The following is a 26,736-nucleotide window of genomic DNA, read 5'->3' as shown; positions in this document are numbered from 1 at the left end:
TCTTGTTAATGACTTTATTCTTAGTAAAAATAAATGTATTTTAAAAAAAAATTTCAAACTGAGTCGAACTTCAAATTCCCAAAAAAGCACTTGGTGTTTCATGTCAACTGTGTTTACACAGATTCTAGTTAGAATCCAATTATACACTGTTCATACATCTAATAATTAACTGGATTCATGACTAATATTTCTTACACCATGCAAATGGCGAGAAGTTTTGCGCTATCTACATTATTTACAATGGTAATTATGGTCTATACAATGTTATCAACAAACCTTAAGGTCTACACTACTTATAGATGCAATTAGGTCATCATTTTATTTTATAATAGTAAAAGTTTATAATTAGAAGATTACATATTTGCAGTGAATTTCTATGCAACATACATTAATGGAACCAAAGTCCTTAAAGATATGAGCCGTATAAGAAATGCGCAAAGAAACTTTAGCTGGAGATTAATCCAAGCAGTGTAAGGGCAAAGATAATATTGATGACCAGGAGAATCAAAAGGCCAATGTAACCAAAGGCTCCCCACTTTCTCTGTTCTGGATCTGTAAATATAGAGAAGGAAAAACTATTTAAGCAAGATGTGGCAATTTATCCAGCATATTTTAAGCTGATAAAAATGTGCTGATTATAATGTATCATTTGGCATTATGGACTGACATTTTTGTCTTCAAGGAATAATAATAATAATAATAATATTCTTCCCCAAGATTCTCAAGATGAATGACTGTAAATACAGAAAACTATAGTAATGAAGCATGTTTAAATGCAAGGAGTATTAAGGAACATAGTGCATGTATGATATACAATTAACAGATTAGAAGTTCATGCCAACATACATTTAATCCAAATCAGCATGTACGTGATATGGTTTATCAGAATAAATCAGAGTGCATTTTTGTATTGACCATTACTAGCAGTAATTCTCCAATGATCATCCCATGTTTGAGGGTACTGCCTCTCATAATCAGCCCATGTTTGAGGGTACTGCCTCTCATAATCAGCCCATGTTTGAGGGTACTGCCTCATAATCAGCCCGTGTTTGAGGGTACTGCCTCATAATCAGCCCATGTCTGAGGGTAGAGCCTCATAATCAGCCCATGTTTGAGGGTGTGATTTGTGATTTTGATTTTTAACGTAGCTTTAACAATTTTTCAGTCATATCGCTACGATGTCTGCAATGTGGCAGTTTATAGTGATGTCTAGCACAGGGGCATCATGCCGCAGACATGTAGCATGATGTCCCACCCAGTCACATTATCCTGACACCAGGCCGACCAGTCCTAACACTAACCTCTTAATGCTGAACGCCAAGCGAGGCAGCTGTTAGTACCATTTTTTAAGTCTCTGGTATGACTCGGTCGGGGATCGAACCCACGACCTCCCGCATCCGAGGCGGACGCTCTAACCACTAGGTTACCGGAGCGGTCATGTTTGAGGGTACTGCCTCTCATAATTAGCTCATGTTTGAGGGTACTGCCTCTCATAATCAACCCATGTTTGAGGGTACTGCCTCTCATTTACACCCCATGTTTGAGGATACTGCTGAGTGGCTTTTTAGATGTCATTTCAAGTTTTATTTTCTATCATAGTAATGGTGGCCATATTTCCATAAAAAGATTGGCATCTTTTGTACAAATTTAAATGGTCTTCATGACAGAATGCTATCTTTTTCAAACTTGGTTAAATTCGGGTCAGCTTTTAAAAAGTTGTTTAAAGGTTTTCCTGCTTTTTTGCAATAAACACCATATCTGATGAGGATTGGCACCTTTTGTACAACCTGACAGGCACCCATTCCACAATGCTCTCTACCAAGCTTGATTGATATTGGCTAAGTTATTTCTGAAAAGTTGAGAATAGCCATAGTTGATGGACCAAAGATGACAAATACAAAATGCAGGACCATACCATAAGATAACTAACAAATGTCCCTCAAAGGAAAAGATGTTCTATTAGCCAAAAAGAATTATTAAAAATTCAAGATAAGACCATTTTTCTTCTTCCTGCTGAGACTTGAAAGTATCTTAGATGTTCTTCAGCAACAAAAAGATCTTAATTAGATTTTGTGGTGGCCACAGTGGATGTCAGATTGGCACCATTTTCAATGGGTCCAAGTAGACAGCATTATGAGTCTTTTGATCAAAACCATATGTCAGTAGGAATGTCAATTCAACAGGAATAGTGAAAACAAGATTTTCATGATGGCCATTAGAGCAGCCATATTGGATTTAAAATTTAGGACCCACTGTATAAGAACTCTATTGGAGAAACCCCATACTGATATGACCATTCATTTTGAATGAACAGAGACAACATTTTCAAGATGACTATGATGGTTGCTATACTGAGGGTAAGTTTGCCTCTTGTTTTATTTAGGTCCAAGTAGACACTGCAAGAACTCTTCCTATGCAAATCCCCATGTAAAAACTGACACCATTTTACTCCAGAACCAACACAGCATCTTAAGAAGGCTTCTGGTTAAAATCCCAGACTAATATGATGTTAAGTTTTGGAGAATCAACAATAACGTTTTCAAGCTGGATTCCATAGTGTTTATACTGGATATCAGATTGGTACCATTTTCATTTATGACCAACATGACATCATTAGATGTTATTCAATATAAACCCCACTGGGATATAACTATCTATTCCAAAGTAGCAAAAACAATATTTTTACGAAGGCCAATGTGACCATCACACTGGAGGTACAAGCGGCACTATCTTCAATTAGAACTGACTAGACATCATAAAAAGTCTTCTGGTGAAAACCTCATGTCAATATGAATTTCTTTTTCAAAGGTGTAACAACTGCAAAAGTTCCAAGATGTCTGCTGTAGCAGCTATACTGGACATCAGATTTGCATGATTTTCCTCGAGGACCAACCAGATATATTAAGATGTATTTTAGTGAAAACTCTATGCCGATATGACCATCCATTCAGGAAGATTAGTAATAGCAAGATTTTCAAGATGTCCACCGTGGTGATCATACCTTAGCTCTGATTTTTCATTTAGGAACAGATAAACATTATAACAAGTCTTCTGCTGAAAAAACCATCATATCAATACGTCTTTCCATTCAGGATAGTAGTGCTCATAAGATTTTCGAGATGGTTGCTGTGGTGACCATACTGGATGATAGATTGTCATTGTTTTAATTAAGGACCAACTAGATATCATAAATCTTTCATTGGAAACACCAGGTTTAATCTTTTTGCAAAAATGAAGAAGCAATAATAACTTGTACTAACAGACAAATGAATGAAAGGCAACAGACCAGCAGAGCTAAAATTACCTCCAGTGTAGTAGCCAAAAGCATATGACACTCTTGCTGCAATCCAGATAAGTCCACAAAATGCACTCAGTTTCTGAAGTGAAAAGCAAAGCATGTCGGTAAGGTTCAGTGAATATGTATTTGTAAATTTGTGAATAAAACAAATATCCATGGAATCATATCCTCCAAGGAAAATATTGCCAACTGGATGTGAAGATAAACATGTGCTGACCAAATATCATCTGCTTAATCTAAAACAACAAACATACCATCCCATGAATATTTCAGTTTACAGTCTGAATAGGTACATTCCATGAATATTTCAGTTTACAGTCTGAATAGGTACATCCCATGAATATTTCAGTTTACAGTCTGAATAGGTAATGAATTCCATCTATGTCATAAACTCTACTTCCTACAGTTACCGAGTTTTTGAGTCTTAAAGCCTAATATGATCCTAAAATTATTAAACACAGAATTTTAAAACCTGATGTTTAGAGAGCATACCATTGTGTGATCCATGTTTAAGTCTTACACAATCATAAGTTATCATATATGCAACCTACACATTTTTTTCTTTCTGTAATCACTTGTAGAAAATCACCTGATTTTACAAAAGGGGGGTGGGGTGCACCCCATAATGTTCAGTTCTAGAATAGTCGGTGCAATCAAGCATATTATTTACCAATCAGATGCCAATTCAGAAACTTCACAACCAGTCTGAGTGAGAGAGAGTGACACAGCCAATTTTACTTTAACACCCTAATGCTATCTTTAAAGTCAATTTCAAGTTTTTGAGGAAAAAAAGTCAATTTTCTAATTCCAGACCTTAAAAAGACAGATGTTGGGCAGTGTTATTCAGTAAGCTGAACCAGTTTTCAGTATGATATAATGAAATATGTATATGTTGACTTTGTAAAGTTTAAAAGTGTAATAAAGTATAGTCTAGTCTGATGCAGGGAAGGAAATATCATGATCTTGATGAATCTACTAATTCAACTGATGGCAGCAATAAGCAATACTCAATAAATGTACATGCTGCCTTTCCAAATATTGTTTTTTCTACACTTCTGTTTGGACTTTCTTTTTTACCTTCCAAAGTTTTGTTTGTTTGTTATACTTTTCCAGGCATTACTATAGTGAAAAAGCAAATGACTTATGATACATGCTTTCTGCATGAACAAAGAGGGTACATTAAAGCAAGTGAGGAACAATTATATAAATTAAGATCTAATTACTTGTCTGTAGGTAGGTAAATTGGGTAATGTCACCTTTTTTGTCATTAAAATATCTCATCTTCAAATCAAAGCACTATTTAAGTAACTACGCTGTTAAGCGAATAAATGATGGCACACCATGCGCAGCACATCTGGGCGATTCTAAAGCACAAAATAACAGATATAACAAACTTACATGCAGGTATGAAGTCCATTTGAAATCCAATCATATCCAAGAACTAAGCAAAGTTGTTCAAAAAAGTATCGATCCAAACAGAATCAGCAATGTTCACTAAGAACAATGTGTATTCCCAGACAATCTGTATCAAGATATCACAAACAGAATAAGATCTTTGCATGTTTTCTTGAATTATTTCATGATTTTAAGTTTAATTAAACCCAAGAATTTTTGTTTTTTGTAAAAAAAGTCTCTCATGTCTCGACTCAATAACCTGGCTTTCCAGCCATACCATTTGTTTCAATTGATCCCATTTAATTTAGAAGATATCACTACATCAAAATATATTAAATGTTTTTTTTAAACTATGTTGGTTACAATCAATATGCCATATGAAGATATAAAGTGTTACTTCTGAAGGACTTTAACTCTATCTCAAATGAAAAAGATGAGACAAATGCACAAAAGGCATATCTAGGTCTATGATGATGTACACATTAAAATACAAAAAAAGGCATATCTAGGTCTACGATGATGAACACATTAAATTACACAAAAGGCATATCTAGGTTTATGACGATGTACCCATTAAAATACACAAAAGGCATATCTAGGTCTATGACGATGTACCCATTAAAATACACAAAAGGCATATCTAGGTCTATGACGATGTACCCATTAAAATACACAAAAGGTATATCTAGGTCTATGACGATGTACCCATTAAAATACACAAAAGGCATATCTAGGTCTATGACGATGAACACATTAAATTACACAAAAGGCATGTCTAGGTCTATGACGATGTACCCATTAAAATACACAAAAGGCATATCTAGGTCTATGACGATGTACCCATTAAAATACACAAAAGGCATATCTAGGTCTATGACGATGTACATATTAAAATGCATTCAAATATGTTGAATGGCACATAAGCTATCTGTTTGAGTTGAGATTTAAAATTTATGGAAAATGGACAATAATTTCATTTTTAAAAAAAGATGAAAGCATTAAATAGCACAAGTACATGCATTTGTCACAGTGGTAACAGTAACTTCTCAATTTGAGTTCAAGGTGTCCTTTGCATTTTCAGAGGGATTTGCACATACCTTGAATATTTATTACTTGCTTATAACATCACATTTATCATTATTACTTCAGTAAATTCAGACTTGTATTTCTCTTTCATGCTAATCAGAGTTTAGATTCTATTACATATTGTTATTCAGTTTTAAAAAAATAATGTATAGATATATTAAAACTGAAATAACAGTACTTGCACATATAGTATTTATATTATTAGTTGGTTTTTAATGTTCTGCACAATTGCTAACAAAATAAAATCTTATTTTTCATTTTGTCACTTTCAAACTGATCTTTTACTTGGGATGGAAGCAGTGTAACTATTTCGTTAACAATCACGCACATTACTGGTATTAAATGCTGAGGGAAGGTCCCCAATGTTGTCATTATTTACAATTCAATCAGTTCCTACTGTCTGTCCTTTTATGCTGGCATTTATATCAGAGCGTCAGTCACAATTACTTCACTGACTTAAGTATTCTGCAAGGAAAAGTGATATATTCTTTAATTCTTTATGATCTGCTTGCTTACAGCTCAATGAAAGCATGAAATAAAATCTTTATCAATCTTCAAGCATCACCACAGGATGACTTAGATGTCTAATCGTTGGCAGCTGAGCATAATAAAGCAAATAATGCTGATAGTTATTTCTGTATCTTTTATGATGTGTTACTAAAGTTTACATGTGCCCTACCCCTTCCAATTTTATCCTGAGAAAAGGTGCAAGGACACAGCTTGAAAAAACACTGCAGGCAATTCATCTAATTAATGACATCAAACTATGTCTAAGTATTGCAAAGCAATGATAGTAACAGAAGGGTGAATAGATGGACTAATAGACAAGGTGATTACTATTACACCTAGATGCAGAGACTGAATATAAAGTTACTTACTGGATAAAGAATGCCACCAAATATCATTAACACCAAGAACATGGGGTATGACTCCAGTCTGATAAAAGAATATAGAACATTAAGGATTTTTAATGCAAAAATATCATTAAACCAAACAAAACAATATGTGTAATTCTGGCTATACTGAAAACAAAAAAATTAGGTAGTTTGGTACATGTGGGGGTGGGGTGTCCTGACAGATTTAAATGAAGCATAAAGTAGAAAATAAGTATCACTCATATCCTGGATTTAACTTTTATCATAGTTAAGTCCCTCTGTTCATTTTATTTTTCTCCTGAAATTTTTTTCCCAAGAAAATCTATGGTTGGCAGGAAAATATAGGTTTGGTCAGGTAACCAGAACTACACATAACTTTTTTTTATTTGGCTTTAACATACATGCTTGCTTACAAGCAGAGTCCAACTGCAAACTGCACAGATCCAGCTCTGCCATCGCATAATGCACCAGCAGATCTGAGTCTGTGCTGTCTAGTAGGAGTACTCATTAAAATAAACAACATAGATTGTGATCTGCTGGTGTCTAATACAATACCAGATTAGGGTCTATGCTGTTTGCAATTGCACTGAACTTCTATACAAATATATACATAATCTGATAAACCATCCTCCAAACCTGAACTGATGTTGACAGACAGTTTAAGGTCAAGTCACACATTAAATGAACTGAATGATAAGTCCACTATGATGAGCAATTCAAAATATTTTTACCTGTTGTGCATATATGCTTACTTCCTAAGTGCATGTGACAGTCACATGGCAAACCAACAGATGCTTCAGTAAAGTCACACGAGTATAAAAAAAAATCTTTCAAATGATAAAATGAGTAAAAGTTGCATATGATTGGTTGCTGGATCTGATGAACCAGCTGAATGAAACCATGAAATTCAAAATGATGTTAGAAGGGTTTTGCTATTCCATATGGATTTACAGTTATCCAACATAGCATTTGAACAAGAAATATTCTGTGCATAATGCTGAAAAGACCCTTCAACCAAACCTAACTCAAGAGCTGGGAGAAATGCTGGTGTCTAAAACTTATGCAGATGCATTGCAGACAGACTTGGTTGTGTCAACTGCATGACTATATGAAGAGATCATACCTCAAACCGTAGATAAGTATCAGTACAGAGTTGTGGGCTGATTTATCGGTCTAGTATATACAGTACATAGTACATGCTGGAAGCTTGTCTCCGTATACAGACTGGTCAAATGCCTTTATTTCCACCACTTTGTTTTAAAACAAGGTACCTGATATATAATAAATGTGATCAATATTCAACAAAAATACTGACTCTGCATTATGTACCAAGAAATGTTTTAAAGTTCATAAAAACACATATACAAGTATTTCTTTGAATTATTATACAGGAATACTTAGCAATGACCACTCATTATTATTAAGTCACACGACAGTTGCCATTTTTCTTTCTGTTTACATAAATGTTAACAAATCACATTGAAATCATTATGATCCTAGTTTCAATAATAAGAACATTACAGATGGCATTACATTTCCAATGCAATAGAATTAATGTAAATTCATGACTAATAAAGAAGAAGAAAAAAACCAGAAGCAATTTGTAATAAGACCTTAGCAGATATCCAAATGTCACATTCAGAGTAACATATTTTGAAGATTTCTAATCTTTAATTTGTTTGCTGTTATTTCAAAATATTATAAAATTACCAAAAAAGCCAAAAAGATGTAATAAATATTTACGTGTTCTGGTGTGCCCTCTGAATGCAGTTGAAGACATGTGAGTAAGGCTGTTCAATATACATCTTTGGATACTGAAATGCAGAAAGAATTATTCTTTAAAAAAAAGAGTCATATGTTATTCTGTATTTTTATCCTTAGATACCGTTTCCCCTTAGGGTTCAAGATTGAGTCAAAAATCCCCTTAGTCTTAGAGTTTGCAGTCAGACTGAGCAAAAAACAAACCCTGGCTTGAGAAATGGAGGTCAAATTATGCATTTGGGGGCCTCCAACACACAAATGAGGGTAAAGAGAAACACTGCTTTGACCACTGCACTTTTTTGTCCAAACTTGTGTGAATGAGTCTTTGTAGCTGTGTCAATCTATTATATTCTTAAATTCAATCTACATAGTCTTGTGTTGCATTTTTTTATATCTTGCGCATATATTTTATGTATCGCAGTTCCTCATATCACAGGATTAAAGATGAAAGGGACATGCATATACTTGCATGTAAGCCAGGTCCAGCTACAAACAACACAGACCCTGATAGGTCATCATATAATGTAATGGCACATCAGAGTCAGGGTTTATTGTTCTACTGATTAGTCCTAAGAAACTGCATAGACCAAAACAGCTGGCATATTAAGTGACAGCGGATCTGGGTCTATGAATCTGGATTGAACTCATACACATATATTATTAGCACAGTAGTTCAATCTTGATTGCTAGATCAATGAGAGTTGTCAGCATCAGAAAATCCAGATCATTACGAGACATGAAGTGTAGTCATCATTCAGATTTTTTATGTTGACAAGATATGAACTAACAATCAAAATTTCATTACTATGATAATTATATTTTTGTTATACATGTACATGTATAGCTATAATTTTTTTTAAAGATGATTAAAATATTTATAATTTCAAGTTCTGTATGCAGGAAACTCCCTAGTGTTACCAATTATGAACTTCCATAAATGAGTTTACTGTAATATTTATGTACATGATTGCCAAATGTAATCTTGTTTCAGATAAACCTTTTGACTATAATTACTTTACAAAAATGAATAACTATGTTTTATTGTTGTATTGACAAACTCTTGGTTTGGACCTTTCAGATATTTCACATATAATGCATGGTTTTTTAACTTATGTTGCTGTGAGAGCTTTATCTACTACTGGTGTTGGCATTCAATTGCTAAGGGTACTGCTATTGCAGCCAGGAAACCTTGAGGATAAGTAGCTCCAGCATCATTTGAGAGTTTGGTAATAAAGAATCACAAAATATTAGTATCATTTTCCTACTTGTGACTCTTTGGGGGGTCAAAAATTGATAAATATATAATAAAAGTATATATGTTATTCAGTTCAAGGCCTCTCCTTATTTACAAAGTTCATATGTTCTGGAAACTAGCTTGCTTACATTTTTATGGAATTTTCCATTTAAAATGACCAAATCCTGTGCATTCCATTGTGTCATACATCAAGTGAAATTTGTACATATAGGATATGGTAAACAATTATTCATTCCTGTTTTAAGTCCATTCTGTGAAATCAATTATTGTTGTGTTCAGATATAATTTGAGGAGTCATTTATTTAAATTATTCACTGAAATTACAATGAGCAAGGTCATTGACATTTTTTGACTAAAACACTACTTTGGTATTATTGTGAATTCATTCAAAGATATTTGGGATTATATCATTTTTATATATCAAGCCTATTGGTACATCAGCAAATTCAATACAGGAAATCATTCAGAACATTCCTAACCTTTGGACTTGTGATAGAACATTGAAGATTATTTGGGATTTAATTCACAGTGCTTAAGTTCCGCTTAAATTATCACTTTATAACTTTGAAAAATAAATTATTTGTTAATTTTTACTAAACTTGTTTGTTTTGCTTCTTTCTATTACTGAGTTTAAGACTATAGAGTCATAACACTTAGCTTGTAATTATTTAAAAATGGTATAAAATGAGTCAACTAATAAGTTTCATAAAACAACAACTAATAAGTTTCAGAAAACAACATTTCACATAATCTAATTTAGGTTAAATACCTGGATTGTCTTGTTACAAAGTCCTTATAGATTTCTTTTGAAAAGTAAGGAGGCAGATGTTAACTGTCCCTTTTGTTTTTCACTTTCACATGAATAAAAACAAGCTTGACACATAATTTGGCTTTTGGGCTGGACATACACTCATAATCGTAAATTCTGAGTAATTAAAGCTGCAAATTCTGGATTGGCCAAGGCATATTTCCCAAAAATGTCCTTTTATATACCACATACATTTGTAAATTATGTTATATTCTCTAGCGAGTTTTTCATTAATTAACCCCACAAAACATTCCATTACTGGGTTTATTTTCAATATATACACTGTTCATAAAATGCTCACTTTCTGGACAATTTTTTTGCAGGCAAGTTGTTTGCACTTGCCATGAGCGAAACCATGAAAAGGAGTATAGATCTTTTTCAAGAAGTCGAATTTGGGTTTTTCCACTCCAATAATTAATGCATGCACAATCAACGCAGGGCAACTTTTAAGCGATTGTCATTAACATAGTGTATGTTTGTGAAGAAATTTTCAAACAAATTTGTAAAGGTTTGACATCTGTACATCCTTCACAGAAATAGTGTGTTTAAAAATCATGAGTGAATAGTTCAGTAATCTGCCTAAAACAGAAAAGTAGATATGAGCACAAAAAGCATCAGAAAGGACCAGAACAACGGACAGGATATGTGGGCCCTAGGAAAAAGTATCCAGTAGGCCCCAGTGAATCACAAAATGAAACAAAGGTGTACCCCTTGACTGTTGTGGTCTCCTGTAATTTGTCCTACCCTGTCTGCAATCCTGGACAGGACTTACAAATTTGGATGATCCATTTCTGAAAGGAAAGGAGTGGGTGGACAATTTTCCTATGTGACCAGAATTACAATTTGTACAAATCTACGTGTATTTAGATGACTCTTCTAGACTATATACTAAAGAAAACGTGAGGACTTACAAATATATTTGTTGCATATAATTAATTTCATAGTGGATGGATGCATACAGGTGAACACAGCATTATCAATGCCAGTGTAATCAGATCCCAAGCCCAATCCAAGAAGCCACACAAGTTACACATAGTTGATAGTACTGTTGCAACTGGCCATTGCAAATGTATCGCAGGATGAGTTAACTCATCATTATTATCCATATTTGTTCAAGGAGTTAGCAAACTAAGGAGAGAGAGAGAGAGCGAGAGATAGAGAGAAGAGAGAGTAAATTCCTTAGCCAATCCAATGTATCATAAGTAGTTTTGGGATTCTGATTCATTCTCATTTATTAACTAAATGGCAATCTATGAGGAATCTGCATAATATGTGATGTGCCACCTTTGGTGTTCATTGTTTGCTGCTAATTAAACAAGTTGTTTATTTTCGGATTATTCATTACCATGCAGTCATGGGGTGGGTGGGTTAAGATGTCACGATGCAGTAACATAAAGCAATAGATACTGATTTGTTGTTAAAAATACTTGATGAAAACGTACAGTTCAACTCTTATACTTGTGGGGCCAGTAGCTTCTCGTGGGTCGGTGGGTCTTTCTGGGTTTTCCCGGGTTCTTCCTCCACCATTAATACTGGCCGCCATGTATAGCCTATCGTGTGCTGAAAAATGGCGTTAAACCCCACAACAACAACAATACTTGTGGGCTGGCATGTTGCTGTATACTACTATCTTCAGCGATCTATAATGACAAATATTCTATTCATGTAAGATGTGTAGGTCATTCGAACTGTCCTATGTCAAATGCGCACGACCGTACCCGATGCGGCTATGGGATATGTTTGGCCAGCTAAATATAGTATCTGAAAATGATAAAGACTTTATTTGCTAATTTGTTATTTCTGATGCTCTGACCGTCTAAAAAGCACCATATTTATTATCCTGAGATGAAATTTCAAATTCGGCCTGTTATCCCTACAAAGTGGGAGTGTGCACTTACCGGTACTTCATATTTCTTTCTTGCCATTGACACTCTTGCCGCTAGCCACTGCAGCAAAACAATCGAGGCCAAAAAGACCAAGACGACATAGCCAAAATCGGAATATAGTTCGACCACTACCATTCTGAACAACGACCAGAATTCCTCTCAGTAACTGTTCGGATCAGAACCGATTTTGGATCTACTTTGAAGCAGATGCGCTTATGCAGGTTTCAACTCGTTAAATGGGTTATATGGAAGTTTTGACCAACAGATTGAGCGGGCAACACGGACTGTTATCTTCCTAAAAACAATTGCCACCAACGATGAGGGTCACAATATAGAACTTTACCCTTGAAAAGTTTGCTCGACAATGGTTTCCCTCTCCTAAACGAAATACCTTATTAGACTGGTCCGCTATCATACTAATCCATATTCTTACAACATATTGTGGCACTCTGCAGTTTCGTATTTTAAATAGGGAGGGTTAGATCTGTTAAGAAAAAAGAATTTCTACAGGCTTCTTCACCGACTATACTGGCTGTTTAAAAAAGACCATGTATAACTTAGGTATTGCTTAATTCCCTTTATTGTGTTGTATGATTGATGGATATAATATGGATTTTAGAGAGAGTATACAGCTTGGTCTATGTTCAGAAGTGTGCCTATAATTTTTTTTTAAAAAAAAATGCTAGCCGCGCTATGTCATTTTCACTTCCTGGACTTGGGAGATAAATTGTCAGCATAAAATTTTTTTTCATTTTTTAAAATTTTTTAAAATACATTTTGGTAATTAAGTCACTGCACTTCCAGAAGCTGGTATTGTCTAGTCTGACAAAATTAGTTTCCCTATTGTAATAACTGCTAAATAAAAGATAGTGTACTGTAATAAATGCTAAAGATAATGTACTTTAGACTAATTCATGCTGAGTTTTTTTAGCACAAGGAAGAAGTTCTTTTAGTTTCGTATTTTACTTACATCATGTACAATTTCCACAAGTGCAATCTACAAATAAATGTCAACCCCAGTACACGAAAGTAACATACATATATACAAGCACTGTCTAAAGTGCATATTACAACTGGAAACAACTTCATCTTCCATTGTGCATGGGTCGCGCTGCCACGCGAAGTGGGCTACCAAATAGCCTGAAAAACGTAAACTGCAACTTTTTCTCTTAGAAAAGCCAAAACAACTTCCCCCTGTGAGTTATTTTTTATTCCCACAATGACTGTAATTTGTGACTTTTGAAACGCTCCCTTGCTTGCTGTAGCCAGTTCTGACAGCATTGTGTGGTAAATGAAGGCTAAATGTATTTATGCGGTGTTGATACCAATTACGCCAACAAACTCTTTCACAATCACACGTGTGTGTAATAGTCAACTGACCATTAACCCTTTCCCAGGCAAGATATCACTGCTCGATTTCCTAAACCTACTGTACTATTTGATGATGAAAATATACCAAATTCTGTTTCGAAATTTAAACATAGTAATGTGTTGGGTTTTTTTTAAGAATATAATCGGTTAAGAGTGTTTTCTCATTTAATTTTTTAAATAAAGATTGTAACTGCCGTGTTTATGTTATTTTCTTTATAAAATCAGTTTGAAACCTCTGACATCGCCGTGTCTATGCAATACCACTTCATTAGATTCTGTTTTCGTAAATAATTGGGTAAATATATCGCACTTGTGGAAACTGTACATGATCTAAATATATTCAATGAAAGCAAAGTCAAAATATTATGTGGTAGTAGATTTAGCCTGAATATTTAATCAAGTAGCTCAGAAACACATGAGACAATGCAATGTTGTGGAATTCGAAAGTGCGATATAAGGTCTATGTTGTTTAGTGACATCGTTTCTGCGAAAACACGAAAGAGATAGTAAAGCAAATACTATTTAACCAATGCGTGTTATTCCTACCAGTAAGTAGGCAATAATAAAACTCGAAATTTACAGTTATATCAATGGATTGTTGTAACGAAACTAGAATGTGATTTGTTATACTAAGTAAATCACCCTTTAAAAAATTCGATGCATAATGCACGATACGTATTATTGGTTACTTCAATTCGGTTGGAATGAAGGGTCCAGCTCAATCATACGTCGACTTTCATGCTTCATTGTGCTGTCTGTGAGAAGTTACGGTAATGTTTTATTCGTTGTTGTTCTAGAGCTTAACGCCATTTTTCAGCACAAGATAGGCTATACATATAACTGGCGGAGGAAGAACCCTGGAAAACCCAGTGAAGAATCACCGACCCATGAGAAGCTACTGGCAGGCTTTCCCACGTACCCACGCTAGCCGAGCCAGAGACTCGAACTACAGAGGTGAAATGGCAGTGATCCGAAACGGTAAGCGCTTTAGGCCGCTCGGCCATTCGGGGCCCCTGTTTTATTAGTAACAATGAAATTATGATGAACAGTATGGTTTGAAGCCACTCTATGCTATTATACGTAATAGCAATTGAAATTCTAAGTATAAAAATTCAACTAAACAAAAACATTGAAGATATAAAAATTCCCAATGTAAAAGAAGAAGTAAAAATGCTACAACATGGTGATGATTGCACTAACTTTATAAGGGATCAAAATTCCTTTAAACACCGAAGCAAGGAATTTGAAAAATTTGGAAAAGCATCAGGATCCCAAATCAATCATGACAAAACTAAATTCCTAAAAATAGGAAACTGGAGGGGAAATCACTCAGGTTTACCCCACATCTAATCATAGAAAAGGTCAAAGCGTTAGGAGTCTATTTCGGAGCAGCCGATGAGAAGGAAACTATAAAAAAATGAAAGAAGCAATTGAATAAAATGTGAAAATCTGGGCACTAACGCCATTATGCCTTATGGAACGAGTCCAAGTGGCAAAAACATATGCGTACGCTAATACTAACTTTATCTTAAAATCTACAGATATAAGCAACGCGACACTAAATACAATCGATAAGAAAATAATCGACTTTATTTGGGATTTTAAAATGCATTATATAAATAAAGAAACATTATAGGGGGGGGGGGGGGGCTAGCACTGCCTAGCCCCATACTACTGAAAGTTACAAATATTTTAAACAGATTTAAAAGGATACAAATAGAACCCCAGTCGCCATGGGAAGGAATTTACGGAATTTACATATTTACATACAATGGTATGGATATACATTAAGAAACAGAATGTATATATATATATATATATATATATATATATATATATATATATATATATATATATATATATATATATATATATATAAATAATAAACTTACCAAGCAACTAGAAATACCCAGAAACTTTAGAAATATCAAAGAGCTATTACTTAAATATACGGACAAAAAAGATCTTTGGGAAATAGAGGAGAAATTAACGTACATTTGGGTAAGAGAAGACATTACAAAGAATTTAAAAAGTAAAGTAGAGAAAGAAAACTTATACATAAACTGGAACAGAGCATGGGGGCACTGGACCAAATTAGGCTCTCTAAAAATTCAAAGCCTCTCCTTCCAATACATGCACGATGCATGGTTGACGGGAGAGGATGCAGTGCGACGGCACATGGTCAGAGTACAGCCAAAATGTCCACTGTGCAAAAAAGGGCCCTTCACCAAAATACACACTATGACACAATGTGAAAAATCCAAGGATAATAGAATAAAAGTCATAGCAGAAATAAATAAAAACGGTAATTACAGAAAACAAAACATTCTATACTTAGATGGCAAATTTAATAAAAGAACACTATACGCGATAACAGACTATATTGTCACAACAATGAGGGCATGTGGCCAAATAATAGTAATAGGAAGATATGGTTTAAAGGGGTGGGGGAGAGGCAATAATACTATCCCCAGTGGATAGTTACCCAAAAGGGACACAGCCCCCCACCCCCGGCTAATGATTAAACTTTTTGGAAATTTAATAGTAGTATATCAAAATTCATGATTATTTATATAAAATTTCTGTGAAAATTACTTGATTTTAAACAAGTGGGACAGGGACCACCTATGGGGAAGTACGAGATAATGACGCCGTGGGGCTACGTCACATGGCGCTACGCGAAGTGAACAGGCCCACGGAAGAGTCCAGAAAAACAACCCCTATAGGTGACATCAATACGTACGAACCAAAGAAACAAAGTTTATATCCCTCTAGAAATACTAACACCAGTATAGCTCCCGTACTATATACTACATACCCCCAGGCCTTTAAAACCCTTCTACAGGATTCTATTATCTTCCTAACAAATCTCACTTTTCTTTCTATATACATGTATACATATATATAAAAAAAAATTTGGGGATCTTTGGCAACTAAATAAATTAAAGATAACCTGCTCGAGATGGGAGAAGTACAATTAATAAAAAAAAGTATAGACCCCACTTTGAGCACAGTGAATCTCATGATAAAAAAGCGAGAGCGAACACAAAATAGCACACATATAAACCACTAGGGTTTTAATTTATATAACAGTACATCGCTGACTCGCCAAAATTCAAAATTACCACAAATCTCCTACTGAGATCATTACTCATACGAAAAGATAGGACAACTGGGTACTGGAATTTGATCAATAATTTGCTGTCCCAACATAAACACATATATAGCAATCATACCATATAGCATACACATATAGCACACATGGGACATAGGGCGACCCCTAGCAAAGGTCAACTTTAACGAAGTAGGGAAGGAACTCCGGGGAGGTGATAGAACCCATTCTCGGATGAACTTCCCTATAGATACACGGGACTTTTTAGAAATACCCCAACAAATTTCTAAATTTAAAAATATTTCATTTCAAAATTCTTTTTATAAAAATAATATATACAACACACCTTTGGGGGTAACAACAACACATAAACAATTTCCACTTCTTTGGCTATGTAGGGGGTGGGGGCATCTGTCTGATGCCCCCACCCCAAAAAAAGAAGCCATTTGTGCATTTGCTCCTATGTTACATGGGTTGTTTTAAACGTTTGGAAATCTACGTGACTGCAATTTTATGCAAAAGTGGTAGTTTATTAAGCATTTTTACCACTTGCAATTATAAGACTCTAATATCAATACTCGTATAAGTTCAGTTAACTACAATGTATAGTTTATGATGTGCCAGAAATTCACTGCATATATCTTAATCCAAAACATACAAGTATGAATACAATGGGTATGAATATAAAAAAATTGTATACACGTACAAAATGTGTTGATAATAAACATACAGCACAGACCTTGCAACTTGAAAATCAAGTATTGCTTAAAACTAATGTTAAATGCATACTGAGAAATAGAGAACATAATCAAAATAAGAGAAAGAAAATACGAAGAGAGAGAGAGAGAGAGAGCGTTTTTTGCTTTGATCCCACTTCTCCCTGTTTTCTCCTGTTCCAACTACCACTCACTAAGAAGTTCGTAACATCTGAAGAGCCCCCTCCCTCTTTTTTAATATAGGATTTACTTCTCTAGTCCAGGAATGACCAAGCGGAGCTAGCAGTTTGTTTTATAGATGTACATCTGAAGTAAGACCAAACTATATGCTCTCACAGGAGTCTGATGTTTTATCAATAAAGTACGGCGAATTCTCTGACAACATGAAATCACCTTTTCGGTAATTATCGGTTTATTTATATTCCCGGTAAGATGATTTCATGTTGTCAGAGATTTGCCGTACTTTATTGATAAAAAGGTCGACTCCTGTGATGCTCTGGAATCCATATTACATCAATCAATCGTACATCAAAATAAAGACATTTTAAAATTCTTTTAACAATACATAAGATATACAAGGTGATTTTAAATAGCCGGTATAACCAGCGAGGAAAACATGGGAAATTCTTTTTCTTTACAAAAAAACTAACTCTCCCTAAACAAAATAAGAAACTGCAGAGCGCCACCTATTTGGTGTCACCGGAAGTAACTTGTATTTGTCTGCAAACCACTGAAAGTTGTATTACAATTGAAAACCAGACTAAATAATACGGTGCAAACTAAAGACTAACATAAACATTTTATATTGTGTACTGAGTATTGAGTAAATGATTAAAGCTAATATCACAAACACAAAAATCATCCTCTCTTATTAAAAATATTACAAAAATATGTTTAAAAATTGTAAAACTAATAAATCCTGCTCGAATTTTGGCAAACCCGTCACTTACCGGCACTTCATAACGTCTCCGTGCTTGAAAAGACCTTGATTCTAACCAGTTAAACAAGAACCAGGTTGAACACATCACAAGCATTACATAACCATATTCACTTGGTAGTACTGACAGCAAAGTATTTGACATTTTTGGTTTCGTTTATTCAAATTGTGCAGTGCTGTTATTTTGAGGTGAACACCGATCCAGACAAATATACGTATAGAACTGTCTTCAATGAACAAAATCCGGACAAAGACAGGGGAAGAAATAAAGCTGGCGGTGTTTATAATGATCAGTCTCAGAACAAAATGTTAAAATGCAAAACTTAGACTTTTACGCTTGAATTATGTCAGGATTAAAATTCTCTGCTCATACTTTTTAAAATTATTTTTGTGAGCGAAGATTCTATGTCATCCATTTAAACTCCAGAACTTACAGTAAATGCTATCTGAAAGCACAATATGATATCGCTCATAACATATATCAAAGACAGGAATGGTTGCCATATCTGTGACAATCATTAGAAAAAATATAAGATCTGAAAAGCTAAACATGCAGCTGATTTAGGTATCAGCAGCAATTCGTTTACTTGTGTTTACATATGGACAGTAAGCTCACAGACCAGGTTTTTAATACAGATTAAAAGCTATTAAAATGCGTAAATTATTGTGGAGAGTATTCCATACTTTTTCTGTGGTATACGTGAAGGATTGTATCCCATACCTTGATGTTCTTACGTTTGTGACCTTCACAGTATTTTCTTTCCTTAGAGAGTAATATTTGTAGATGTCTTTGTCTACAGTACAAGTCACACGGGTCATGTAGGCATTCAGCACCGACTATTTCAGTATCGGGTGTAATTTGTTTAGAATTTAATTGTACATACCTTTCAGTGACAGTATTAGCTTCATTTGGATTTGTTTACATCCATATTCATTTAGAAGGTCATTATTTCGACGCCCCTTAAGGTGCATAACGCAAAATTAATGTTAAAGTGCGTTGACATTTTTGGACGAATTGAACCTTAAGGTGTGATCCAGTACAATTCGTATTTACTGTCGCGCTCTGTGATGTCACAACGAAGGTTATACATATTGATAAAAAAAAATTCGTACTACCCTCGATTGTGACGATTCCACTCGACGCGCTCTTTTTTTTAACCCAAGTTAACTACATGGCATCATTGTAAAAATCCATTGCGATAGATAATTTTCGTCTAAAGTTTCTTGGTGACAGTTAAGGTACAGAACAGTCAAATCAGGACTTAAATAGACTTTGGTTAAATGAAGTTAGTGTTAAATTTTAAAAGAATCATTTATTTATTTTAAAATGAATAAATGCGCATACATGACCCATGTGACTTGTACTATAATGTCCGCTGGCTGACGAGGCTCTCTCAGCATAATCAGTAACCAAGCAATGAAATGAACAGAAACAATTAAGAGAGAGAGAGAGAGAGAGAGAGAGGGAGGTTTAATGCGAGACACCAGCTATCTAGCATTGCACAGGTCCGGATTTTATCTTGTTGCGTTCTTCGTCTTTGGAACTAAATCCTATACCGGAAGTTCGAGTGAAAGCGCGAAAATTGATTACCATTTTGCTAGTTAAGTCAACTTTTAAAGCTGATTTTATATTTAGGATGGGAGACTACTCACCAGGATGGAAGAAACCAACCGATGTTATGAAAATGCTCCATAAGAGAAAGTCAAAACTAAAGAAATGCGCAAAGAAATTAGATATTGTGGATGTGTCGAAAGTCGATATAAACAAACCCGAAGTTCTGCCATTGAGATTGAAAAGGAAACGAAATCCGTTCAGTCAAGTTTCCTCCAATTCCCCAAGCAAAAGGCTACAGTTGTATGACAAAGAAAATAAAGGAAACATTGAAGAAGAATCGAGTGAAAATCATAAATCAGAGGGAATTTTAATTGACACCTTAAATAAGTTCAATAAGGTACTGACTATCGACAAATGACTCGTTATCTCCGACCGCTTGAAGCTGGGGCATTTTGATTTGGTCTAGTCCGTCCGTCACAAGAAACCTCTAGCATTCTCACACAAAAATACAGTGTTGCAATTTGAGTGTGGAAATGTTGGCTTGCCACAATTTTTTACTCGAGCCCCGCAGATATTCACCAATGAGCGCACATTTTCGACTGTTTTACACATAGTCCGACAATGTAAAGCATAGCACATGTTGTTTTTGTTTTAATTTCCTTGTCTTACTACCCAAATAATGGCCTTGTATAGCATGTTCCAATGTCGGTTGACACTGGAACGAGTAGTCAAAGTTTTAGGTATAACTCGTATATGGCAGCCTTATAATATCCACACTCTTCCACTAATTTATATGTAATTAATATACTTACTGTCCTGTCTTTATCCTGGTGGAATTAAAATATGGCACTAGCAAATAGACGCATTTGCATGTTCCACTGACATACATCTGAATTTGTTGCAATGCGCTGGTAGTCGAGGTATGCCGAAGTATGTTCAAGTAGTTCATGTGGGGGATATGTTTCTTGAATGAAACGAAATGTTGCTTACAGTTCCGGTATGCATAATATATTTTATTCATTTCATTAAAGAATAATGTTTCAGCTTAACCCGATTTCGTCATTCCCAGCTTTCATTGCTTTCCAGCCATCTGAAATGTAGGCCAACAAAACTTGAAAACAGGTCCATTTCTTTTGTGAGAATTTGAATGTATTAGAGAAAAGACATCTGGGTAAGTAAAGTCTGACAAAAACATTATAACTTTACTTTGTAGAAAAGCATCATTATAATATTGGTTGCCAGTTGTATGTGATATTCCTGAAAATTTGACTTTCGTTACACTGTTAGTCGACATCACAACATGCTGCACAGTGCCGTTAGTTAGGCAGTAAGACCCATCACCCCTTCCAGAACACAAAAATATTGTAGGACTATTTTATACACTGAAAGCCCTCCATAATTGTTGGCGGTGGGAATGCAGTGTCCCTTGCCTAATGGCAGGGCTTCTGATAATGCACAAATGTGCATCCCAGACACCACAAAATTAAAAATTATGCATTAAAACCCCAGCCTAAGAGTCCCTTAAGATGTAATAAAAATCGCTGAACAAGTTGACTTCCAACTTTTACAAAAGATCAAGATTTCTCAAAACAGGTTTCAAGGATTTTCTTAGCCATCTGTTGAGGTCATGCCCATTAATTGTGCATTGTATTCAGTTCTGAGTGTAGCCTAATAAGTTAAGTGCACATGATCTCGAAAGGAGGATGTGCTAAGGATTCAGATTAAATTAGAAGATAAACCCTACAATAATAAATATTACTACCATTTGTTACTTTCATGTTGGGACATGGCCAAAGTGCTGTTTGCAAATTTGTATAAGTATTTTGGGGGTTAAACACATACATGCCAGCCATGATGCTTTTGTCATAACCATTATGCCTATTTTTTCAACAAATTACATTTTATGTTTTCCAGTATAAGAATTCTGCTGTTTTGGTAAATTAAAAAATAAAATAAATAAAAATCAGTAATAGGTTGTGTTTATCATTTTTAATATCATCTCTTTAATTCCACTCATAAATTTGAGAATCTGCTTTAAAAATATCACTGCTGGGTAAGAATTGTCCTTGTTTTCTATTTTTAGCAACTGTATATGACCCATTTTAATTCCAGGAAAACAGATGGGTTTCATCAATTTGAACTTAGCCTGACAGATTCATTATATTTATAATAAAATTGGGTAGCGAACCATACTATGGTTTTATAGAAAATGGTGCCAGATTATAAGCAAGACACTTTACGGTGTGGTTTGTAGATGTTATATGACAGAAATGGTAGAGCAGATGGATTTTACAAACTTAAAAACATGTCAGATCAGAAAAAAGGACAAAAAATCAACATATTTTTACAAACTTTAAAAGAAGAATATGAGATTAATGTAGTACAGCACTTGGGATTGAGCATGTGAATACTCATTGCAAAATTTAAAATTAAATTCATGATCATCCAGTTCTGTAATCAAGACGTCTCGCCCAGTATTTTTGTTTTGTTGGGTGCGGCATATTACTGTCTAAATAACAGCCTTGTGTAGCATGTTCCCAAGTCAGCTGACGGGGTATCAATTTTAATGCATGAATATTTAAAGAATTACAAATAAGTAAAACTGACAAAGTTTTGTGTCTCTTTATTCCTGGCATTATAGTGGACATTTATCCACTTCATTTATGTGCCCAAAACTGCTCCGGTGGCCTAGTGGTTAGAGCATCTCCCTCAGATGCGGGATGTTGTGGGTTTAATCCCTGGCTGAGTTATACCAAAGACTTACAAAAATGTTACTAACAGCTGCCTCGTTTGGCGCTCAGCATTAAGAGGTTAGTGTTAGGCTGGTCGGCCTGGTGTCATGATAATGTGACTGGGTGGGACATCAGGCATGATGCCCTAGTGCTAGACATCACTATAAACTGCCACACTGCAGACATCATAGCGATGTGACTGAATTTTTTTTAAAGCTACATTAAAAATCCAAGTCACACAGACACATGTATTCCCAAAATGCTTGTGGGAGGGGACTGCAGCTTCTGGTGGAACTCCTATTTTCACCAAAATTCTAGTGAGACATCTCTCTCACAGACACACAAACACATCGACACACAACTTACTGTACAAACTATGAAGTGGGACCCTATAACCTCTTGTAAGGACCCTACAAAATTCAATTGTGGGGGTCCTTGGGACTATAAAATGTCAGTTTAATGGAAGCCCTGTAAGGGGCCCAAGGTACAACAATGGAAATACCGTATTTCATGTAATTTTTCGTATGCAAAAAAATAATTATTAATTTCAGTGTACAAAAAATTACATGTAAAATAAATAATTTTCATTTTGTGGTTCTGACTGTGTTTGAAAAATAAAGGGATTGTACCTGAACAAATTCAACGGAACACACACTATTCGACAACCTAGTAGTACAAATGTACAAAGTAAACATACATTTTTCTCATTCTGCTCTCAGCTCAAAAATCTAATTACAATAAAAATAAAAGTACACAAGTACTCAAAAATATTTTTGTTGTTATTAGTAAACGTGAGAAAGAATTATGTCTCATTGTGAAAGCTTGTCTGCATTTAGGGCATATATGTAGCTCTTTAGTTGTGTAATGTTGGCAAAATGATAGTCCTGCATATAAGACATATCACATGTTATTATATTTTAGTGCATGCAAAAGTCAAAACATAAATATCAGCATCACGGTCTTACATGTAGGACTAGCAAAATGATTAAGATGGTTTGTACATGTATTAGTTAAGCGTATTATTTATTGGTAAATTGTATGCAATGATATGAAACAAATCCACTTGAGGTGGATAAGTCATAAGTAGAAACTACAGGAGATGGGACGATGGTCATTTTTAGAAAAAGAACTACTGTTGTCAAAGGAAAGGGCAGTTTTTGTAACAAATGGCACACTTTTGCAATGCAAAGACTTGATGGCAATAATTAAATTTGGATTTTAATACTGTTTGTAAGTAGGAACAAACAAAAGCACAATCATAGGTTAATCCAACATTGAATTAACAGTTACATAAGTGGGAGTCAGTAGAAAGCAACACATACTTAAGAAGGTGTTTTTGTGATCTGGAGAGAGGCAGAGGGATTGCTCTTGACTCTTGGAGGGTGGGGGAATGTGCTGAAGGCAGAGGGATAGGATATGGAAGGCAGGGGGTATTTGGAACACCCCTCAATTTCTGTGTAACTGGATCATTTCACTGAAACCCTTATGTCATATCTGGATGGTAGTACTTGCTCTCTGAGATTGGTTTTGTTTGAGGTCTGTTGTTACTGGTTGCCAACCCAATCTGATTAAAATCAAATTTGTTGCCAACCAGCCAGGCCTTTAGTTTATTACAATCAAATTTGTTGCTAACCAACCAGGCCTTTAGTTTATTATGATCAAATTTGTTGCCAACCAACCAGGTCTTTAGTTTATTACAATCAAATTTGTTGCTAACCAACCAGGCCTTTAGTTTATTACAATCAAATTTGTTGCCAACCAACCAGGCCTTTAGTTTATTACTATCAACTTTGTTGCCAACCAACCAGGCCTTTAGTTTATTACAATTAAATTTGTTGCCAACCAACCAGGCCTTTAGTGTATTACAAAAATTCTGGCTCACTCAGACTTGACTGATGATTTTGATAAAAAATAGCTTGGCATCATCCTTTCTAAGAAAATAGAGATGTTATAGAACCTAGTGAACATCTCTGACATTTTTTTATATGCTGCTGAAGATTTTTAAATCTTGTAGCATGTTATCAATGTGTCTGCTGAGGTCTGGTGTAATTTGTTGTTACATACTGTTGATGAGCTTGAAGGATCTTATCCCAAAAACTGGCCTAAAAGAAAAGAAATACTTATCAACTTTAGAGCTTGAAGAAATTAATCAAATAATGCTTTAATTTCACATGAATTTTAAGATTGGCATACATGAGTACAAGTTAAAGGTTTCTAAATTCAAGATTTTTCAGTTCATAGGAAGAGATTTTCTTAGGTAAATTTAATTGGTGGCATTCAGAAAATGTGTGGAAAAAAGTTTCATAGCTGATGTCTTATCTCGCTTATAATGTTGATTTAAAAATTGTTGCAGGTAAAAAAAAATTATGGATTTCATGATTGCTTTAAACTGGGAAGTTACATGGACAAAAGTGATCCATCTGTTGAAATACCCACAAAGATACCCCTTCCACAATCCAGGAATTTAAATACCATTGAAGATATAAAAAAATTCAGTAAATCATAAAAATTTATATCCATATAAAAATACAATAAATTCACTGTAATTCAATTTATAATGTTACATATAAAAGGCTATAAGAAAGACAAATTTCAGTGGTAAAAGGTTCATTCACTGCTTTCAGACACTTGACAAAGATGAAGATGATGCCGTGAAGAAGCATAAGTCTTCAAAAGAAGTTTTGAGTGATAAAATCCTAAATAAAGACCAAAGACCATACACAGATACTCATGTAGGACACACTGTAAGTACCTCTGTTGTATTAGGTAACTTGTATTATTATAACAATTTTATATTGAAAAGAAATGGAACTTTATTGATTGATGAATGTAATTTAGAATTGGATGCTTGATCATTTCCGTACACATATTCAATTCTTGTTACAATAAACAACTTGACACTAATGACACTAAAGAAGGCATATTGCCTTTTGTGTAGGTGGCCAACCACAGAGTAGAGCCAAGTTACAGAGGGACCAGTGTAAGGAACGTTCTTTGATTATTTTTTTTTGTTTCTTTGTAGTGTGTTCTCTTTACTAAATTTATTGTGCATATTTTGTCTGTTACCTTGTAATATGCCCTTGTGCATGATCCATTAACACACACACACACACACACACTTTTATTCAGTTTATTTATTAGGGGTGAAACGATACACCTGTGTCGTGTATCAATACGATTCATGATATGCACCTGTGATACAATAGCTGTCGATACACATGAACTTGATGGTCTTTTCATCTTTGGAAGGTAGGTGGTGCCCTTTCATGTACATTGACATTCTGGTCCTATTTCCAGTATGCAGACTACAGATAGAAATATAGTTATCATATATTTGTATGTAATTCTCATTGATGAGAAGATAATAGTATTAAACAGACTACCTGTTGGTTTCAGTGATTTATATCAAATGTTTTAGGCAATTTAATGGTGTCTCCATTTAACTCCCTTTGTTTTGTAGAACATGAATGATTTGAAAACATCTTATTACCAATTTGGTGTCTCAGTTACACATGGATGACATTACGATGTTATCTTCAAAACATAAGAAATAATGCATTTTCCTAGTGCAAAGAAAATTTCATCTAGTACAAATTCGGGCATGGGAATAAGGTTGAATACCAACAAAATCCATCACATTTTACTTCCTGCAGATGCAAAAGACTTGTTAGTGAAGATGGAAAACTACTGACTACACCAAGTCCTATTCTATAATTTTGTTAACTTACAACAGGTGATAAACTTAAGCAGTGTGAAATCTCCCTCATACTCATTTTATGCTAATTTCATTTATTCCATCAGCACCTTCATTCACTGGTTAAATATCTCTGCATAAAAAAAGAGAAAATCCATTTTTGTTCCCCATGTACAATTTAAGGAGACATGATGAGCCACTTTATATTAAGGGAGACCTCTCTCTTTATCAAAGAAAAAAGGAGGGGGAGGTAGA

At 34.7% G+C, this 26,736-nt stretch overlaps 2 protein-coding genes across 3 annotated transcripts in view; one reads left to right on the top strand and one right to left on the bottom strand.

Moving 5' to 3' along the window:
• Positions 1-18,713, bottom strand: LOC149773599 (glutathione S-transferase 3, mitochondrial-like). Of its 2 annotated transcripts, none has more exons than XM_089946293.1 (5): positions 18,514-18,713; positions 8,398-8,468; positions 6,658-6,715; positions 3,305-3,377; positions 1-552 (listed from the first exon to the last, which is right to left on the bottom strand). In XM_089946293.1, the coding sequence occupies exons 1-5, from the start codon at positions 18,643-18,645 to the stop codon at positions 446-448; spliced, it is 441 nt and encodes a 146-aa protein (XP_089802419.1). In that variant the 5' UTR covers positions 18,646-18,713; the 3' UTR covers positions 1-445. The 2 variants fall into 2 exon arrangements, with proteins under 2 accessions (XP_089802419.1, XP_089802420.1); XM_089946294.1 differs by lacking the exon at positions 18,514-18,713 and adding an exon at positions 12,377-12,994.
• A 1,352-nt stretch (positions 18,714-20,065) lies between these two features.
• Positions 20,066-26,736, top strand: part of LOC149773598 (protein downstream neighbor of Son-like) — a 42,858-nt gene continuing 36,187 nt past the window's right edge. The window contains exons 1-2 of the mRNA XM_089946295.1: positions 20,066-20,452; positions 25,412-25,531. Of these exons, the coding sequence (XP_089802421.1) occupies positions 20,138-20,452; positions 25,412-25,531 (435 nt within the window). The 5' untranslated portion in view covers positions 20,066-20,137. The remainder of the gene's footprint in view (positions 20,453-25,411; positions 25,532-26,736) is intronic.

This window comes from Sinohyriopsis cumingii, unplaced genomic scaffold, assembly GCF_028554795.1.
Source record: "Sinohyriopsis cumingii isolate HCF-2022 unplaced genomic scaffold, ASM2855479v2 utg000624l, whole genome shotgun sequence".
Classification (NCBI taxonomy): Eukaryota; Metazoa; Mollusca; class Bivalvia; order Unionida; family Unionidae; genus Sinohyriopsis; species Sinohyriopsis cumingii.
This window is presented reverse-complemented; position numbering and strand designations above follow the sequence as displayed.

What these genes read in the sequence shown, in the direction of transcription:
- LOC149773599 (XM_089946293.1), bottom strand. Translation starts at nt 18,645, where the DNA reads ATGTCAAATACTTTGCTGTCAGTACTACCAAGTGAATATGGTTATGTA. An exon ending in CAGAGGGCACACCAGAACAC is followed by an intron (nt 6,716 to 8,397) that starts GTAAATATTTAT and finishes TTCTTTTATCAG; the next exon opens with ACTGGAGTCATACCCCATGT. An exon ending in TTGGTGGCATTCTTTATCCA is followed by an intron (nt 3,378 to 6,657) that starts GTAAGTAACTTT and finishes TTTTCACTTCAG; the next exon opens with AAACTGAGTGCATTTTGTGG.